We start from the raw sequence: 18,839 nt of genomic DNA, 5'->3' as shown, positions 1-18,839 counted from the left end.
CAAATGAGCCCCAGCTCCCAGCGGAGCCGCATCCCAAAGGATCCCTGCTCCCCAAACCATCCCCTATTCCCTGGGACCTGCACCCCAAGTTCCCTCCCACCCAGGACCTGCACCCCAAATTCTCCCCTGGGACCTGCACCCCAAATCAATCCCAAATTCTCCCCTGGAACCTGCACCCCAGATGAGCCCCAGCTCCCACCAGAGCTGCATGCCGAAGGATCTCTGCTCCCCAATTCCCCCGGGAGCTGCCCCCCAAATCACCCCCGGGTGTTGCCCCCCGGTTCCCCAGGACCTGCACCCCAAATTGTCCCCGGGATATCCCAAAGGAACCAAGCCCGGTCCCGGTGTAGGCGTTCCCTCGGTCACCTGGGGGCTGCAGCTGGAACCTCGCGCTGCTGCTGCTGCTCAAAGGACGATTTGCAATGTCAGGGTGTCAGGGCAGCTTTGCTTCCCATCACCGATTTGGGCTGCGAGCTGTAAATTTATAAATATATTTATATATGTATATTATTATTGTTGTTATTATTTTGTGTTTTCAGGCAAGCAAACCAAAAGCTGCTTCCCCTCTGCTGCTGCCGCTCTCGTTTGGGATTTGATTTGCATCATCTCCGTGCCCGTTAAAAGAAACAAATAAATAAATAATTAAAAAAAAAAAAAAAGAGGAGAGGAGGAAAAAAAAAAAATAAAAAAAAGAAAAAAGGGCAAACCAAACCCACACCAAACATGTGCGGAAGGACTTCCACTCCCCGGCTGTGCTATTGAGGATCAGGAAGAGCCTTTGGGGCTGCAGGATCTCGCCAGGGCTGATGCTGCTGCTCAAGGATTTGGTGCAGGGAGACAAAACTGCCGCCTCTTCCATCCGCTGATCTCAACATCTGCATTTTCCTGCTGCTGTGCTCCCTCTCACACCCTCTCTCCATGGACTGATTTTTTGATTTTTTTCCCCCTTTTTTTTTGCGGGGTGGGGGGGGGGGGGGGAAGGGAAGGACGAGCAGCGAGCCAAGGCATCGTCGTGCTGAGAGGGGCGAAAATTCCCTTTTCTGTCTCTCGTGTTCTGGTGGTGGATCTCTTTCGAGGTTATTCAGCTTTTTGGACAAGGAAACATGACGTCGCCAGCAAAATTCAAAAAGGATAAGGAGATCATAGCTGAATACGACACTCAAGTGAAAGGTAAGGAATGGTTTTTATTTCCAGCCCTTCCCTGCGAGCCTGCCTGGCGATTGTAGGAGTTTGCAGTGGATGTTTGGGTGGGGAAGAGGGAAATCATTTGCAGATTGCCTGGAATTTGCAGGGGTTTTTTTTGGGAATACAAAGCTGGGTCGGGTTTGCAGCGCTGTGTCTGTCCTCATGGGGTAGTTCCTGCTTCGGTGCTGTGGTTTTTAAGGTTATTTTTAATGGAATACCCACATTTTTGAGTTCGGGGAGATCCATCTTCTCCCTGCCTGCCTTTCCCAGACACGGCTTTGCATGTGAAATGTGAGAGGCAGGGAATTGCTTTTTAATCCTCTGCCTGTCATGGGAATCTTTGAACAATCTGTGCAGTGTCACAGGAGCATATTTCCACTGCTGCTGATGGGGGACTGTGCCCCGGGGTCCCTGCCATGCTGTTTGTGCTGGAAACTTCCATTTTTCAGGATTTTCCCCATCACAATTCCCTGCTTTTTCCTTGCCGTGCTGGAGTGTAACACCTCGAGGCTGCAGTGTGGGTGTGGGTGTACACACACACACAGAGACATAAAAAAATGAATAAATGAATAAAACTCATGCAGCAGCGTTATTCTCGCCATCACAGGGAATAATAAACAGAATTAAAAATGGGATTTGCAATGACCATGCAAGTCTCCTGCAGAATTCAGCTGGCCATCATGTGCCCTAGGTTAAAAAAAAAAAAAAAAAGGTGAAATTCCCTCCTTAGCTGCTTATTTTTGTGAAGTTTTCGGGATTTAAAAGAATAATTAGGGCTTGTGCATGGCTTGATCCGTGGCTGCTAGGAAGTTGTGAGATTCAGTGATTTATCTAATTGGTTGAAACTTGCTTGGTATGCTCAGAGCATGCAGGAAAGATGGCCTTCGGGCAGGGTTGATTGAGTTAAATCAATGCAATTTGAAAAAGGAAAAAAAAATTAAAAAAAAAGCCAGATTTAAATCTGAGGAGGAAACCTAGATTCAAATTGACAATTAAGATATTGTTTTGCAATTAGGTGCTCAGTTATTTTTCCTGCTGGGGAGGGGGTTTTGCTTGTTGGTTGTAAATCATTAAAATGTGTTGTCCTACCCTGACCCCTGTGCCCTGCACCTAGAAGCAGTTTGGGTACTAATGTTGAAAAATGCTTATTTGAGCAGATATGAAGCTGTGTTGAGAGTTTATTTTGATTTTTTTTCTCTCTTAATATTGAGGTTCTTAAAGTTAGAAAGGAGAAGGGTGTGTTTTCTCTTTGACTGGTTTAGTTTCTATTCCTGTTTTCTTGCTGTCTTTGGAAGTGGGAATTGCAGTCAGCATCAAATTAGAGGCTTGTAGGCTCTTTCATTATTTACCCCATCAAAATGTGCGTGATGGATGCGAGCTGGCAGTCACAATATTTGGGAATAACACGGGAAGGACGCTTTGGAATTAGCAAAGCACATCCTCTCACCCCTGAGCTCTTGCATAAATTAGAAATCCTTCCTTTCCTTTTCAAACAAGGAAGATGGGAAGGATCCTTCCTTGCTGCTGCCAGGGCTCAGCTCACCTCTGGGGCTGTCATTGACCTGGAAATGTGCTCCCAAAAGTGGATTGCACTAGCAGCACATGGATTTATTCATTTATTTATTTATTTTGCTTTTTGGCCTTGTAAAGCATTGCAGGAGGTTAAGGAGGGCGGAAGGGATCTGGAGGAGCTGGGAGAAGGGGGTTTCCTTCCTGAATTGGGGCGAGGGCAGGGATGCCTGTACCTCGGGATGCTCCCCTGTCCCTCTCCCGGTGTGGCTCTGGGTCAGGAGGTGCTGATCCATCTCCTGGAGGGACCAGCCTGCTCAGAAATGCACAGGGCACTCCTGCAGCAACCCTGTCCTGCATCCCCTGGTTTATTTTAGGGCTTTTCCTTTCCCTTTTCCACCCAGGAGCTGCTTTGACCATGGGCATCCTTCTCTGCCTGCCTTTGGGTACCAGTTTTGGAGAAAGGAGACTCTGCCCCTTCCAAAACACCACAATCCTCTTTGCTTGTTTTATGGTTTTCCATCACTCCCCTAAACGTCTCTCACTCATGCAAATCCATGACAATCCCACAGAAATGCACAGGACAGTCCTGTAGAAACCGTGTCCTACATCCCCTGGTTTATTTTAGAGCTTTTTCACCTTTTCCACCCAGCCCTGACCTTTCAGGAGCTGCTTTGACCATGGGCATCCTTCTCTCCCTGCCTTTGGGTACCAGTTTTGGAGAAAGGAGACTTTGCCCCTTCCAAAACACCCCAAACCTTTGCTTGTTTTGTGCTTTTACGTCACTCCCGTAAACGTCTCTCACTCATGCAAATCCATGACAATCCCACACAAATGCACAGGACAGTCCTGTAGAAACCATGTCCTACATCCCCTGGTTTATTTTAGGGTTTATTTTAGAGCTTTTCCTTTCCCTTTCCCACCCAGCCCTGACCTTTCAGGAGCTGCTTTGACAATGGGCATCTTTTTCTCTCTGCTTTTAGGTAGCAGGTTTGGAGGGAGACTTTGCCCCTTTGCTTGTTTTGCGCTTTTCCATCACTCCCCTAAATGTCTCTCATGCAGAACCATGACAGTCCCACTGTAGCAACCCTGTCCTACATCCCTTGGTTTATTTTAGGGTTTTAGGGCTTTTCCTTTCCCTTTTCCACCCAGGAGCTGCTTTGGCCATGGGCATCCTTCTCTCCCTGCCTTTGGGTACCAGCTTTGGAGAAAGGAGACTTTTCCCCTTTGCTTGTTTTGTGCTTTTATGTCACTCCCCTAAATGTCTCTCATGCAAAACCATGACAAACCCACAGACATGCACAAGACAGTCCTGTGGCAGCCTGTCCTACATCCCCTGATTTATTTTAGGGTTTATTTTAGAGCTTTTTCACCTTTTCAACCCAGCCCTGACCTTTCAGGAGCTGCTTTGACAATGGGCATCTTTTTGTCTCTGCTTTTAGGTAGCAGGTTTGGAGGGAGACTTTGCCCCTTTGCTTGTTTTGTGCTTTTCCATCACTCCCCTAAATGTCTCTCATGCAAATCCCACAGATATCTCAGCCCTGAGCTGGACACTGCTGGGATTCCTTAGGGGATGTCTCAGCCCTAATTCCAGGCGCTAATTACAGGATTCTCCATCCCATGGCAGGATGGGATGATGCTGAACCCATTGAAATCCACAGGTGTGTTGGTGCTGCCTCCTCACCAAGCACACTGAGGTTCCTGCAGGGTGGTTTTGGTGTCCAGTTCTGCCCTCAGTTGTTGGAGCAGCATGGAAATATTAATTCTGAAATCTTTTCCTGAGCTGGGAAGGGGAGCAGGGGCTGTGGGGGTGAGATGAATCACGTGTTGGGAGTTGTGAGGTGGCATCTGCTCCTCTGATGACAAAACTCAGATATTTTTTGCTGGCATTTAGAAATTTGCAGCGTTTTTTGTGCTCGGCTCTGCGCTGAGAGCCGTGTTTAGAGGCTTCCTTTAAAACCCTTTAATCCACAAACACCTCCTTAAGCACTTTAAATGATTGCTAATGGAATGATGGAGCTTTGTTTAAAAATTTAATAGCCTTAAGTGGTTAATCAGAAACCATTTAAAGAATGGCTTGATTAATAGATCATCAAGAGGCAAAATTTTTGATTTTCTGTTGCTGAATGAGCTCGGTGGCTTTTATTGAAAAAGGGGCAAAGAATCATGGAATGGTTTGGGTTGAGAGGGACCTTAAAATTCATCTCATGGGCTTCATCTTCCACTGTCCCAGGTGGCTGCAAGAGTTCAGGGACACATCCAGGGATGGGGAGTGGATGAGTGGCACTTTCTGTTCTCCTACAACCATGAGCTGTAGGTATTTTTTGTCTCCCCACAGCCATTTCTGTGTCTATTTTGGGTTGGAGCTGGCTCTTGCCGTGGTTTGTGCATGTTGGGAGATAAACACTTGAATGAAATCAATTTCTGAAGATTTTTTTAACCAAAGTTAGCATGCAGTGATCAGGAGGCATGGAGGGAATGAGGAGCTCCTTCCTGGTGACCTGTCCACTCTGGTTGTACATGACACAGCCTGGTCTGACCCTCTGATTTTCCACCAGAGGTTGTGCTGGATTGCCCAGTGGCCCCATGGGTTCCAACATCTGGAGGTTCAGCTCCAAACCCGCTCTTTGCAGAGGGGAATGAACCCACTCTTTGATTTTCCCCAACATCTGGAGGTCCAGATCCAAACTGACTCTTCTGCAGAAGGGAATGAACCCGCACTTTGATTTTCCCAACATCTGGAGGTCCAGATCCAAACTGACTCTTCTGCAGAAGGGAATGAACCCGCACTTTGATTTTCCCAACATCTGGAGGTTCAGCTCCAAACCCACTCTTTGCAGAAGGGAATGAACCCACACTTTGATTTTCCCAACATCTGGAGGTCCAGATCCAAACCCACCTTTCTGCAGAAGGGAATGAACCCACACTTTGATTTTCCCAACATCTGGAGGTCCAGATCCAAACTGACTCTTCTGCAGAAGGGAATGAACCCACACTTTGATTTTCCCAACATCTGGAGGTTCAGCTCCAAACCCACCTTTCTGCAGAAGGGAATGAACCCACACTTTGATTTTCCCCAACATCTGGAGGTTCAGCTCCAAACCCGCTCTTTGCAGAAGGGAATGAACCCACACTTTGATTTTCCCCAGCGCCTCCATTGGCCTCCATCCTTCCTCCGCTGCTTCCACGCTTTGTCCTCTCTGCTCCTGGCCTCCTTGGAGTGCTTTTTTCCGAGGAATCTCCAGCAGGAATCCTGTCAGGCAGTCAGGATTCTCCTGCCAGGATGACCCAGGGCCAGCAGGGGAGGGAAGGGCTGCTTTGATACCTCCCGGTGCCATGTGCTCACAAAGCCTGGGAGCCCTGTGAAGCTGCAGAGTGATATTCCCCCGCTCCATATGGAGCCTTTGATATCCCAAGCTCATCCCCCTCGTCTGGGTTGTCTCTCCCAATTCCTTTGTGCAAGTTGTGGTGAGGCAGAGATAATTAATTTATGCTGTTCCGTGTGAGGTTGGGATGCTGCTGCTGCCTCTCTGTGCCCGAGCGAGCACTGTCAGGGTGGTTTTTTTTTTTGGTTTAATATATTAAATTGGAGTGTACACTTGCTGAGGAAAGAAAAGCCAGTGATTTATCTCTTAATTCTCCTTTTCTTTCTCCTGGTGTCCCACGAGAGCCTTATATTTAATTAGTTTGTATAAAGCCTCAGTAAATAGCTCCATGGTTGGAGCTGCAGAAATTTAATACTGACATTTTTTTACACAGCCAGGGCTCATAAAACCACTTCTTGTCCTTGAGCAGTCGCTAGCAAAGGTTAAAATGCATCTCTTGCAGATCTTGCAGCCCAGCCCAAAAAGTGCTAAAAATATGACAGATGGATGAGGTAATTTACAGCAGAAGCAAGCAGAGCCCAGAGGTGGTTGCTGAGCTGAGTTTGCCTTTGCTGAGGGAAGATTCCTGATAAGAACAACTTCAGGGCAACCTCCCAGCTGCCATCACACTCAGGCTACTGAAATGTCTCAAAACTTTCCCTTAAACCTCCCCAAAATGGCTGATAAATTTTGGAGAAATCCTTTTTCCCTCTCTGTGTTGGATGCCTGAGAGTGTGGCTGATCTGATTGTGATTTTTTTTTTTTTTTGGCCTTAAATGCTGTGTGGAAATCTCATTTGTATGGTCCATCTTCCTGAGGGATGCTGGGCAGTTTTTAATCCTGGTGAGCTTTTCCAGCCCTTCAGGGTGTTAAGATGGCAAAAGTGGCTGTGATGGGGTCAGAGCTGTAATTTGGGGGCTGGAAGGGAAATGTGATGATTTGAACCAAAATTTGGCATTTCTCTCAATGGTTGCAGGGGTTTTTTACCTTCAGATTTTTAGATCAATGAGCTGAGATCACTGTCATTTATTTTCCTGCTGCACTTTGGGATTTTTCAGTGATGCTTTTGGTGATTATTTGTATCAAAATTTGGCATTTCTCTCAATGGTTGCAGGGTTCTTTTGCCTTCAGATTTTTAGATCAATGAGCTGAGCTCGCTGTCATTTATTTTCCTGCTGAACCCGTGCACTTTGGGATTTTTCGGTGATGATTTGAACCAGAAATTGGCATTTCTTCCAAAGGTTGCCAGGTTTTTTTTAACCTTCAGATTTTTAGCTCAATGAGCTGAGATCACTGTCATTTATTTTCCTGCTGCACTTTGGGATTTTTCAGTGATGATTTTGGTGATGATTTGAACCAGAAATGGGCATTTCCCTCAATGGTTGCAGGGTTTTTTTTAAAACAGAATATCCTTCAGATTTTTAGATCAATGAGCTGAGATCACTGTGATTTATTTGGGATTTTTCAGTGGTGTTGATGTTACACATAAATGTTGATTTCTCCTTTGTGTTCACCACCTGTTCAGGTCACCAGGTTGGTCACTGCACACCTTGGGTGGGATTCCCGGAATTTTTAATACACCCTATAAAGAGACTTTCCAACCCCTCACCCCGGTGTGGTTGAGTGAAAAAATCCCAAATTCTGATATTTTAACTCTGCACGGGTTGGATTAACGTTCCCATTTAAAATGTGAAACTACCTTTTAAGGGGTTTTTGCAGTTAATCAGGGCTCTGTGCCTGTAAGTGATTCCATTTGTTTGCAACAATGACTTGCTCTGGAATTGCTGTGGAATCATCTGGTTTTCTGCAGTTCCTGATAGTGCTAATCCCTTGAGTTTTGGGGCTGCTTTGGCCCAGCCAAGCAAACTTTGGTGCCAAAAAAAGGGGGAAGGGGGCGTTGGGAGACTGCCTTGATCTTCCAGCAATAGTTTGTGTTTTTGTGTCCAGCTCCTGCTAATGGATTATTAATGAGCATGGAAAGAGGTGAAGGAATGCAGAGTCTGCCTTCTTTCCTCTCCAGCTCCAAAATCCCTTTTTTTAAAAAAAAATTTTATTTTTTGCAGTTTCATCAGGTGTTGGAAGGCTGGAGAGCAAAGCTGACCAAACCACTCCATCCTCTTAAGTGCTGCAGTTCCCTCCAAAAGCAGAGGGAATTGCCAGTGTAACTCCAGTAGGATTCTATTAAAAGTCTGCTGGTCATAGCCAGCTTTCCCTGACTCCCAGCTAAGGGACAGGACATTTTTCCTCAGCTCTAAATGATTTCCTTTCCTGGTGAGGTTACAAATTAGTATCTCTCCCTTTTCCTTTCGCTTAAAAGGCTCCACTCCTCTTTTATTCTTTTTTTAAACCCTTACTAAATTTTTTTTTTTTTTGGCCATTTTGGGGTTTTACTTGGAAGAATCTCTTTGCCTGGTCAACTTTTTTTTTTTTTTTTTTTTTTTCATAGCTGTCGTTATGAAGAGTGAAAAATCTGAACCTTTGTTGAGATGGAAAGTATGTTCAAGCACATGTTCCCTTGAATGGCTTTCACTGTGCCACGCACAGTTGATATTCATTACTCACAACTTTATTTAGTTCGTTTTTTGGGATGACTTTCACAGATTTTTCATGGTTTTCTCTCTGAGAATTCCTACATCATCATGGCTGTCCTGCTCTTGGAACACTGTCAGTGCTTTGTAGGCAATGGAAATAAATGGAGTATGGGATTTATTGTGGGATAAAAGTGTGGAAGAAAATGGGAGAAAAGGGTCTTGACCTTGCAGTAATTCCATCAGTAGAGACCAGTCTCCATTTTTACTTTTTTCCTCCCCTTTTCTTCCCAAATTGCAGCACAAATAGACAAAACAGGGCCTTCTTTCTGTGAAATCCCTGGGAAATGCTCACTGAAAACTCTGGATGTGTTTGAAGTCAAAACCATATGGATGTAATGTGAGGAAGCTCAACTGGTGGTGTTTTGTTTTTTTTTTTTTTTCCAAGAAGATGCTGTAAATGGATTGGAACCATTTAAAACATTGTAATTTTTTTGCCATTTTTTGCTGGTTTTTAAACTGGAAATCTTCTGACGCAGTTGTTCTGCTTTTGAGTTTGGAGTTAATCACAGGTGTTGCTAAATGTGCTGCAGAAATTCTCAGGTCTTTAAGGGTTTCCAGCAATAATTCACATTGTTTGGTGTGAAATGGGCTGAATTAGGCCAGGGGAGCATTTTTGCCTTTTTGACTCTTGAGAAGGAGCCAAATAATCAGATTAACTCCAAACCCAGCGTGGATTTCAATCTCCAGCCCTCAACTGCTGCAGCAGGGTTGGTCCTGCTACATCTGACGTTGGTTTTGTTGTTTTATTTTGATTTTTTCTGAAGTCATCGGACTTTCCAGGAAGAGCTTCTTGGCTCCTTGCACTTGGGAAGGATTTTTGGTTTGTTTTTGCACCGCTGTCATTGGAGGATGGTTTTCCTGCAGGGAGGAAACCATGGAATGATGCAATTTATAGATGGGGAGTGCTTGCAAATTGAATTTACTTAAAATATCAACAGTTGCTGCCTGGGAATGAGTCCCTGAGTGGGTCCTGGGTCAGTAATCCAGTCCCACTGCATGGCATGCTCTAAATTTGTGAATTTAGGTGGAAAAATTGGGAAATTCCACAACATCATTTCTTGATGCAAGTTCACACTGGAGCAGGGCTCTTGTTGTCCTGCAGCAATAAAGTAAAATGTGGTGCTAAAATGTATTTTATGTGATTCTGCTGCTTCTAGGAAAAAAAATATAAAAATAGGGGTTATTCACATATTAAATTAGCTCCGTTTGTGGTAAAATACGGGGAATTTTTTGGGATAGGATTATTTATTCCAGGAACTTGCACTCATCCACCAGGTGTAATTGCTCAGTGTGGGCAGGGCTGAGGCCACCAGGGCTGTCTATCTATATAGATATATATCTCTATATGTCTATCTATATATATATATAAATTTATTAATAAATACATATATAATACATATAATATGTATTTATTAATAGATAATACATACAATATGTAATAATACAGATATAATAGCTATATTATATTGTATTATATTATATTATATTACATTATACTATATTATACTATACTATATTATATTATACTATACTATATTATACTACACTATACTATATTATACTATATTATATTATGCTATATTATATTATATTATATTATATTCAATATATAATAATATAATATAACAACAACATAATAATATATAATAATAATATTAATTTATTAATAGTAAATACATTATATAAGAATACACATATAATATTATATAATAATACATCTATAATATAATAATATAACAACATAATACTATAATATAATAATCAATAATTTTAATTTACTGATGATAAATACATATATAATACGTACAATAGGTATCTATTAATACATAAAAAATACATATATAATAATATAATGATATAAGATTATAATTATATATAATAGAATACATATATAACATAATAGTATAATGTATATATTATATAATAATAATATATAATAATATATTATAATAATAATATATAATAATAATACTTGCAATTTTTTGGTTATTGGCAAATGTAAATTCAGACCTGTGACCCATAAAGCAAATTCTCATGGGTGTGTTTTGACAACTCTGATGAGCCTGAAATGCATCAAAATCTGAGAAAAGCACAATAATAAGAAGCAGCCATTGTTGCTGTGAGGGTAAAAAAGTCTCATTTTTCCTTAATCTGTGCAGGGGATGAGTGGGTGACAGTGACAGAGCGGAGTGTGGAGGTGCAGGCCCATGGAGGTTTTCCCCCAGTGTTCGATAAGCAGCCACTCAGAAATTTAATAAATGAACCTCCCTGTGAAGTGGTTTTGGAAAGGAGCCTGGCTGAGCTTTGGTCTCTTTCATCAGTGGAACCCTTCCTGACTTTTCTGTCTCCTCTCCATCTGGGGAAGGAGGAGGAGGAGGCTTCATCCCAGTTACTCTTCAAAAGCACCAGTAACCCCCCAGTATTTGTGCTGCAGAGGGTCCCAGCTCCTCAGGGCCTGCAGAAAAATGCTGAAATAGGAACAAAAGGCTTTGCCTGTAAAGGATTTTAAAGTGTGCAGCTGGAAAGGGGAGGGGGAAAGGAGGGAGAAATGCAGCACTACAAAGGTCACAGGATACACTGATGATGTTTGGATGGAAACTCAACTTGCTATGAATGAAATTGTGCTCTTGTGTTTTCCCCCTGGAGCTGAATGTCTAAAAACTCTGAATACTCCTTGTTCTGGTTCTTTTTTTTTTTTTTTTTTTTTTTAAACTTCTCTGTTTCTGGTGCTTGTAAGCTGTGCTGTAGAAATGAAAAAATAAAAAAGAAGGGGAAAAGGGAGGATGGACAGCACCCACAGACAGGCTGGGTGAGACTTAAACAATCTGAGCTCTGCCAGGTTCATCAGAGCTGTGACATTCTTGGGTTCTGGTGGTTTGCAAGGCAAAATTTTGTCTGTATTAAATGTGTGAGTTTCCTTAGCAGGGAGCTTGTGCTGGCAAAGATTTCAGCTCTGCAGACCAGGGTTGTTGGATAAACTCAGAATTAGGGCTCAGCACCCCTTGGAGCAGATTTCTGGACCCCTCAAGTGTTGATTTTATTTCCTGTGTGTGTGAAGGCTCATTGCTGGTTGCTAAATTGCCTTTTCTGCCTCCTTATGCCATCCAGATTGCTTGTGTTAGCTCTGAGGTTGGTTTGAACTTTTATCAATCCATATGCTGGAGTTACCTTCCAAGAAATGATTAATTTCTGACTGTAATGATAAATTAATTTACACATAAGTCCTTTTATTTAGCCCAGTTGCCTAATGCCAAACACATTTATAAACATTGTCTTCATACTTAAGGAATTAATCTTAATTTAGGCTTTATGTCAGATTATTTCCCCCATCACAGTGAACTTCATAGAATAAAGCTGGGAAGGCCTCCTTGCATTCATTAATTTCCACTTTTCACACTTTCTCCCTGAAAATCTTGGCTAAAAACACTCCCCACCAAACCTGACAGTAGAAATTCAGGTGGTGGTTTGGTTTCAGATTTAAATTGGGAAAAAATTCTGGAAAATCCCTGCAGGTAGAGCTTTCTTTTATACCCTGAAAGCAGCGACAGCTTTTGGCAGTGAAAGAAATGTTTTGGTTTGGTTTTGTTGGGGTTTTTTTGTTTTATTTTGTTCTGGAACTCCCAGTTATTTTCTGGTAAACACCCTGGAACAGTTGGGCATTCTTGCTGTGATTTATCCATTTTTGCTGCCTGGCTGCTCCTGACTCCTTGATTTTCTTGTCCTTTTTGAAATGAGAAGCTCAGAACTGGACCCACACTTGAGGCTCCATCAGAATTTTGGGGAGGAACAAGACAAGTTTGGGAAATTCCACAATATCAAACATCCCCTATGGAGGGATGAGAATTAAATGTTGGTTTTTGTGCTGCTGGAGGTTCCTTGAACTGTGAATTCCACACTAAACACTGGCTGGGAGCTGGAATAGCAGCTGTAATTTTCTCCCAGCTCCCTCCCATGGTTTGCAGTGGTTTTAGGATCAGGCTTCATGCAAATAATTCCCATTGCACCCCACCCTGTCCCAAAGCCAGAGCAGCTCCACCAGCTGCTATGGTTGGGATGAAAGTGCTGCTAATTTGCTGTTACCTTTAATTTAAGGATTCTGCATCCTGGGGAAGGCTCTCTGTTAGAAGTTATTTATGTGTTGACTGTTTAAACACATTTATCAGTCCCAAAAGATCGATGCCTCTCCTTGCAAGGAGGAGCTTGCTTTGAGGTCCTGCATGGAAAGGTGTGTGCAGGGGAAGAGTAAGTAGATTATTTATTTATTTATTTATTTATTTATTTATTTATTTATTATGTTATTTTTAATGAAAGCCAGCCAGCCAGCCCTGCCTGGGCTGTCTTGTGGGGAGGTTGTGCTGTGTTTGCAGAATGGCTTTGAGAGCGATAGGGAGAACAAATCCAGCTCTGAGAAGCACAAGGAGAACAGGTTCCCTTTCCTTCCCACCTCCTTTTTCCCCATTGCTTCTTGTCTTGTGCCTCTCTAAAATTTTGTCAAAAAATCACAGATCCCCCTGAAGTCTCATTGCTTATGGCAATAACACCAAAACTGTTGACCATTCACTTTTTTTTGGAGCACAAATCCTCATTTCTCTTACAAGGAATGTTGGAATTTTTTTCAGATAATACGAAAGCACTTTTGGTTTTGTTTTGATCAAAAACTATTTATTTATCTGGCTTTGTTTGAAGTAGCCCAAACACAATGTTCTTTTCAATACAATAAAGAGCTCTTCAGCTGTATCACAGATTTCTTGACGTTTATATTTTATTACTGCATCACTTTCTAAATTTCGCTCAGCATCTTTTTTCTGCTTAGATTTTGGTCTCCCTTTCTAAATTTCACTCAGTATCTTTTTTCTGCATAGATTTTGGTCTCCCTTTTTAAATTTCACTCAGTATCTTTTCTCTGCATAGATTTTGGTCTCCCTTTTTAAATTTCACTCAGTATCTTTTCTCTGCATAGATTTTGGTCTCCCTTTCTAAATTTCACTCAGTATCTTTTTTCTGCATAGATTTTGGTCTCCCTTTTTAAATTTCACTCAGTATCACATCTCCGCTTAGATTTTGGTCTCCATTGCCTCTTAGTGTAAATGAGGGAGTTTATGAATCATATATAATAATTATAATTGAGAATTCTTGTATCTTTGATACCTGAAAACTCCAAGAAACCAAAAAGCCTGGGTTGTCTTTCAGAGAATTTTGATTCTGAAACTTCCTGTAGCACATTTTAAATGTTATAAATGTTATTTCTCAGCTGCCTTAAAGCTAAATAATAAAATAATTTCGTTTGATATTATTTGAGTTATTATCAGATAAACAACTGCATGTGTATTATAACATGCATGCAATAAAAAAAATTGCTTTTTTCCTTTAAAATTAAATGCATTTTCATTTTGCAAAGCTGATTTATGATCATTGAAAGAGCATCCAGAGTTGAAACCAGCCCGGCGTGCTGGTGTCAGGGCTGCTCTTTGCCTTGGCTGAGGACAGGGATCCTCCTGCCCTTGATCCAGATCTGGTTTGGGGAGTCTGTGTTCCCTGAATGGGGCCTTCCAGCACATCTTGCTCAGCCATTGTGTTCCAAGCAGCCCAAAAGTAGGTGAGGAGATTAAATGGTAGCGAGTGACTCGAAACGACCTAAATCAAGGTCTCTGCTGAGATTTATGGGATTCAGTTACGCGTCTTGAAACACGCTGAGAGAACACTGAGCTTTTTTTATATCTTGTTTTTTGTCTGGCAGCGCAGCCCGCGTGGCTGGACAGGATGTGCCTCTTCTTTTCAAGAAAATTACTTGGACAGAGGAGATAACTTTTACTTTGTGATTCTTTTTGTTGTTCCTTTTTTGAGTTTTTGGAGGGGACTGAAGGACAAATGCCAGGGTGATGCTGTGAATGAGTGTCTGTCCAGCCAAGGGATCCCTGGAACAGGAGGATGCAGCTCATCCCTCAAATAAAACTGAGCTGCAAAGAACAATCAAAAAAACAACTCCAGGGATGAGTCAGAGCTTTGTAGAGTCTGGAATCGGATTGTCAGCAAGCTGAAATGTGTCTGCGCTTATCCCTTGCTTTCATTCCTTTCTCCCTTCACTTTTCCCCTCTCTCTGGTTCCTGCTGTTTTGGGGATTAAGAAGGAAATAAACACTCCCCTGAAATCTCCCAACACAAACAATCAGGTTTGCTATTTTTAAGCATCTTTTTTTTTTTTTTGTGATTCTCCCAAAGTTCTTTTTGCTCCACTGGGATTGAGTTTGAATGGCTGTTCTCTTGAAGTTGTATTTTTAGGAGTGGGAGGCTTGTGTGAAGTTCAGTGCTGGCAGAGATACTGGTTTGCCAGTCCTGGGTGGCGAATTTATATTTTAAAATCTTGAAATCTTTCAAGCTGCCAAGAAGAGAGGCCAGGTGAGAATGTGAAGGATGCTCATTTTGCCACCTCCTGTACTGGGACTGTGTTGCCATTTCCTCACATCTTTTAGGAACCCTTGGTGTTGAAGCCAATCTTCCCTATTCCCACTGAGCCTTGGGAAGCTTTTTGATTTAAGCAGGAGGAAGTTTGGGAATGTTAAATGTATTTTTTGTGGGCTGATTCCTTGTCCTTTCCTTGTAGAACAAGCTCTGTTTCCTTGGAGTGGGCTCCCTCATTGCTGGGATGGATTTTTTGGGGTGTTTGTGGGGAAGAGGGGCTGGTGCCAGAGCAAACAGAAGATTCCCTGTGCTGCAGAGACCTTCTCCTTTTTTTCTCTAAATAAACTAAAATTTTTAGTGCTCTGGTGCTGTCTCAGTGCTCACCTGGCTTTTGCTGCCATCCCACGCAAGGAAAACACTGCGCAGCAATTGTGGAGGAAGGGGAAAATGTGTCAGGAGCAGAGAGAAATCAACTTTGTCCTGAAAATAATCAGGCTGGACTTGAAATTCAGCGAGTGCCTGGTTCTGTGGTGATTTCATTTTCTGTATTGAGGTCAGGCTGCTCATCCCAGCATTTTCTGCACACTGGGAATTCTGTGCCAGTGGTGACACTGGGGATGGCTTCTGTTACTGATGGCAAATTGGTTAATAATGTGGTTACTCTAAATAAACTAATACTGCACACTTAATAGATTTTCTGCACCTACTATTAATTTGCTGGCATGGGGATTTTATTTTTGGGTTAATTTTAGTTCTGTTGCTTTTTTGAGCATGTAACCATCCTATCAAATCCTTTGGAGAGTTGTGGCAGCAAGCAGTGGTTCTTCCCTAGAAAGGCTTTAAATGCCATTTAATACTCCAGGCTGATGGCTTGAACTCACCAAGCTTTTTAATGGCTTAATTGCTGTCATTTTGATTTGGGCAGAGGTTATTTTCAGTTTTCTCCTGTTGGCAGGGTTGTTGTAGATGAAGTCAGAAGTCCACTGAACTCAGCAAGCAGAAGAGAATTGATCACTGAGTTCATTTTTGAGGCTGTTTTTTCCCTTTGCTTGCTAAGAGGTTCCTTGATTACATTTTCTTTAATACACTTTTCACAAACAGCAAAAAAAGGGGGGAAGAAGCAAAACCCAGTTTGGTGCACGAGAAGTTTGCATGACTCAACCTTCATCTTTTATAGGTCCTGATTCAAATTCATTCCCTGTTTTGTAGCAGTGGAAATGTCACCAAATGTTCCCACTGTGGGGAGCGACTCCTGCCTCGGTGCTGGAGTGCTCCAGGCTGCCAAAGGTGGTGGGATCTGGCAGGAAAATGGGATTCTGGATGGATGCACAGTGGGAGGATGAATCACTTTTCTGCTCCTTTTGGACCCAAACTGGAGCTGGAGAGGAGATTTGGGCTCTGGAGAAATCTCTGCTTTGGATTTCCAAATGTCTTAAGAACACCAAGGTGCTGATGGGGCTCCTGGGGTTTGAATAGCTTTAATTTTTTTTTTAAAGGCTGATATTTGTGTGACAATTACAAATCACAGCAATTAATGTTTATAGGCATAGCCTGAGCCCGTGGCTTTATTTTTGTCAATGGGAATCATTCACAAAGAATTAAGGAGTTGTGCTGAGATGAGCATTGGCATTTATTCCCAGCATGTGTGCCTGGGTTTTGATTTATTTGGATATATTTGGATTTCCTTGGAAGTCACAGAGGTTAGCCGGTGTTGTTTTGTTCTTGGAAAGCAGGCTGCTGATTTCTGTGAGATTTGCTGTGTGGGTTTGTGATTCATGCAGTACCTGTTGTATCAGTGCAGGAATGATGCTGGATCAGTGGGATTTTAATAATTCCAGGTAATTCAGGAAGTTCAATGGAAAATTGACCCCTCATTATTTCAAACCCCAGCAGTGTGCCAGAGGAGCACCTGAATGAGCTCTGTGCAGCCCCTGGCCAGGTGATTCAATGGAAATTTCAGGTAATTCAGTGGAAAATCACTGGATTGTGGCTCAGTGCAGGCACACTTGGTATGTATTTACTGTGAGAGGATAACTTCCCTGTGCATCTCTGTCCTGTAAATCTCTGTGCCTTTATCTATCAGGGATTGTCTTTAAAACCTTACCCAGGCTGGAAATGGAGGTGTCCTGGAGGGAACTCCAGCCAGCTCCTGTTGGGAAGGTGGCACTTCATGGTCTGGGTGACACAGTGGGGATTGGTCACAGCTGTAGCCGTGATATTTTCTGAAAAATCCCTTTGCCAGCATTTTTCTCCTGAGAAGCTGAGAGGCCTCAGGAGCAAAATGTGAACAATAATTATCTGCTGCTGTGGAATGCAACAGGTGCATCTGTGGTTGGTTGTTTCTAATTAAGGGACAATCACAGTCTGGCTCTCGGACTCTCTGGTCAGTCACAAGACTTTATTATCATTCCTTTCGATTAGTTTCAAGCCTTCTGGTGAAATCCTTTCTTCTATTCTTTTAGTATAGCTTTAATAGATAATTTTTAAAATATAATATATATATATATTATATATAATAGATACTATATTGTATATATATAATATATACAATATATAATATATATTATATATAATAAAATAATAAAACAAAGCAATATAATATATAATAATATATAATAAAATAATAAAATAATAAAAATAACAAAATAATAAAATAATATCTCAAAAAAATAATATAATCATAAAATAATTCCAGAACTCCCTGTTCTGAAACATGGAGTCAAGGTTTCTCATCTCTCCCCTCGTCCTGGGACCCACAAACACCACCACACACAGTCTGGACTCTGATCCTGGAGGTGTTTGATGTTTTTTCCAGGCTGTGTGATGCTGTGAGGAGCTGGCTCATGGGTGTGCTCTTCTCCTCTGCAGCTCCCCACACCTGCCCCGCTGTTTTCCCTCAGCCACTTTTCCTCTCCCGTTGTTTTTTAATCGCAAACTCCACCCCGCGCCCGGCGGGCAGCGCTTCAAAATCCACAATCTCAAGGCTGCCTCGGCTCTTACTTGCCAGGCAGAGCTGACATCTGAGGAGAAGCTGTTTGAGGCTGTAAATAGCCCTGGCAGGGAGGTGGACAGCAGCACACAATGTGGCCGTGGGGCTCCGGGCTATTCTTAGCGGACAATGGCCGGAATGAAAAGCTGCAGCACGCCGGGGCCATTGTGTGCTCTGATGTTTTTAATTCTGGGCCCTTCGGGACCTTCTCCTCTTCTTGGAGACCTCTCGCTGTTTTTCTGTCCTGGGGAGAGTGGAGGTTCTGAAGGGAAATGAGAGGAGACCCCAGCGTGCCTCGTGTGTTGTTGACGCAGTTTTGAAAAGAGGGAACTGAAACTTCCCCCGGGAAAGAATTTTCTGTTTGTTCTATTTGGAGTGTGTTGTGAAATCAAGGAAAGGACAAGCTGATATTAAATGGAAATTGAGGTGGTTGTGGATGCTGCAGCACTGATTAACTCAATTTTTCACTTGCTTGGTGCCACTCCACCAGCACGGTTCAGTCCCTAGAAAACACCACTAAAATTAAATAAAAATCCAAAATTCTGAGAGTCACAGAAGCCCAGACTGGTTTGGGTTGGAAGGGACCTTAAAGCCCATCTTGTTTAAAGGGAAGAGACCTTAAACCCTATGGGCAGGGGTTTAAAGGGACATTTCAGGTTTAAATTGGGGTTTCTCAAAGCCACTGGGACAGGCGGAAATTGAAGCGCACAAACCCAGAGAGTGCCACACTCTGAATGTGTGTGCTGCTGTGGGGAGCGTGTCCATCAGGCAGTTTGACATTTCATGACATTTCAGGTTTAAA

The 18,839-nt window shown here is 42.6% G+C and overlaps 1 protein-coding gene across 3 annotated transcripts in view; it reads left to right on the top strand.

Annotated features, from left to right (window-relative positions):
* Positions 1-968: 968 nt before the first annotated feature.
* Positions 969-18,839, top strand: part of SRGAP2 (SLIT-ROBO Rho GTPase activating protein 2) — a 115,417-nt gene continuing 97,546 nt past the window's right edge. For all 3 annotated transcript variants that reach the window (XM_058819605.1, XM_058819604.1, XM_058819603.1), the window contains exon 1: positions 969-1,170. In XM_058819605.1, coding sequence (XP_058675588.1) covers positions 1,104-1,170 — 67 coding nt within the window. In that variant the 5' untranslated portion in view covers positions 969-1,103. The remainder of the gene's footprint in view (positions 1,171-18,839) is intronic.

The sequence above is a fragment of the Ammospiza caudacuta genome, chromosome 24, assembly GCF_027887145.1.
Source record: "Ammospiza caudacuta isolate bAmmCau1 chromosome 24, bAmmCau1.pri, whole genome shotgun sequence".
Lineage (NCBI taxonomy): Eukaryota > Metazoa > Chordata > Aves > Passeriformes > Passerellidae > Ammospiza > Ammospiza caudacuta.
This window is presented reverse-complemented; position numbering and strand designations above follow the sequence as displayed.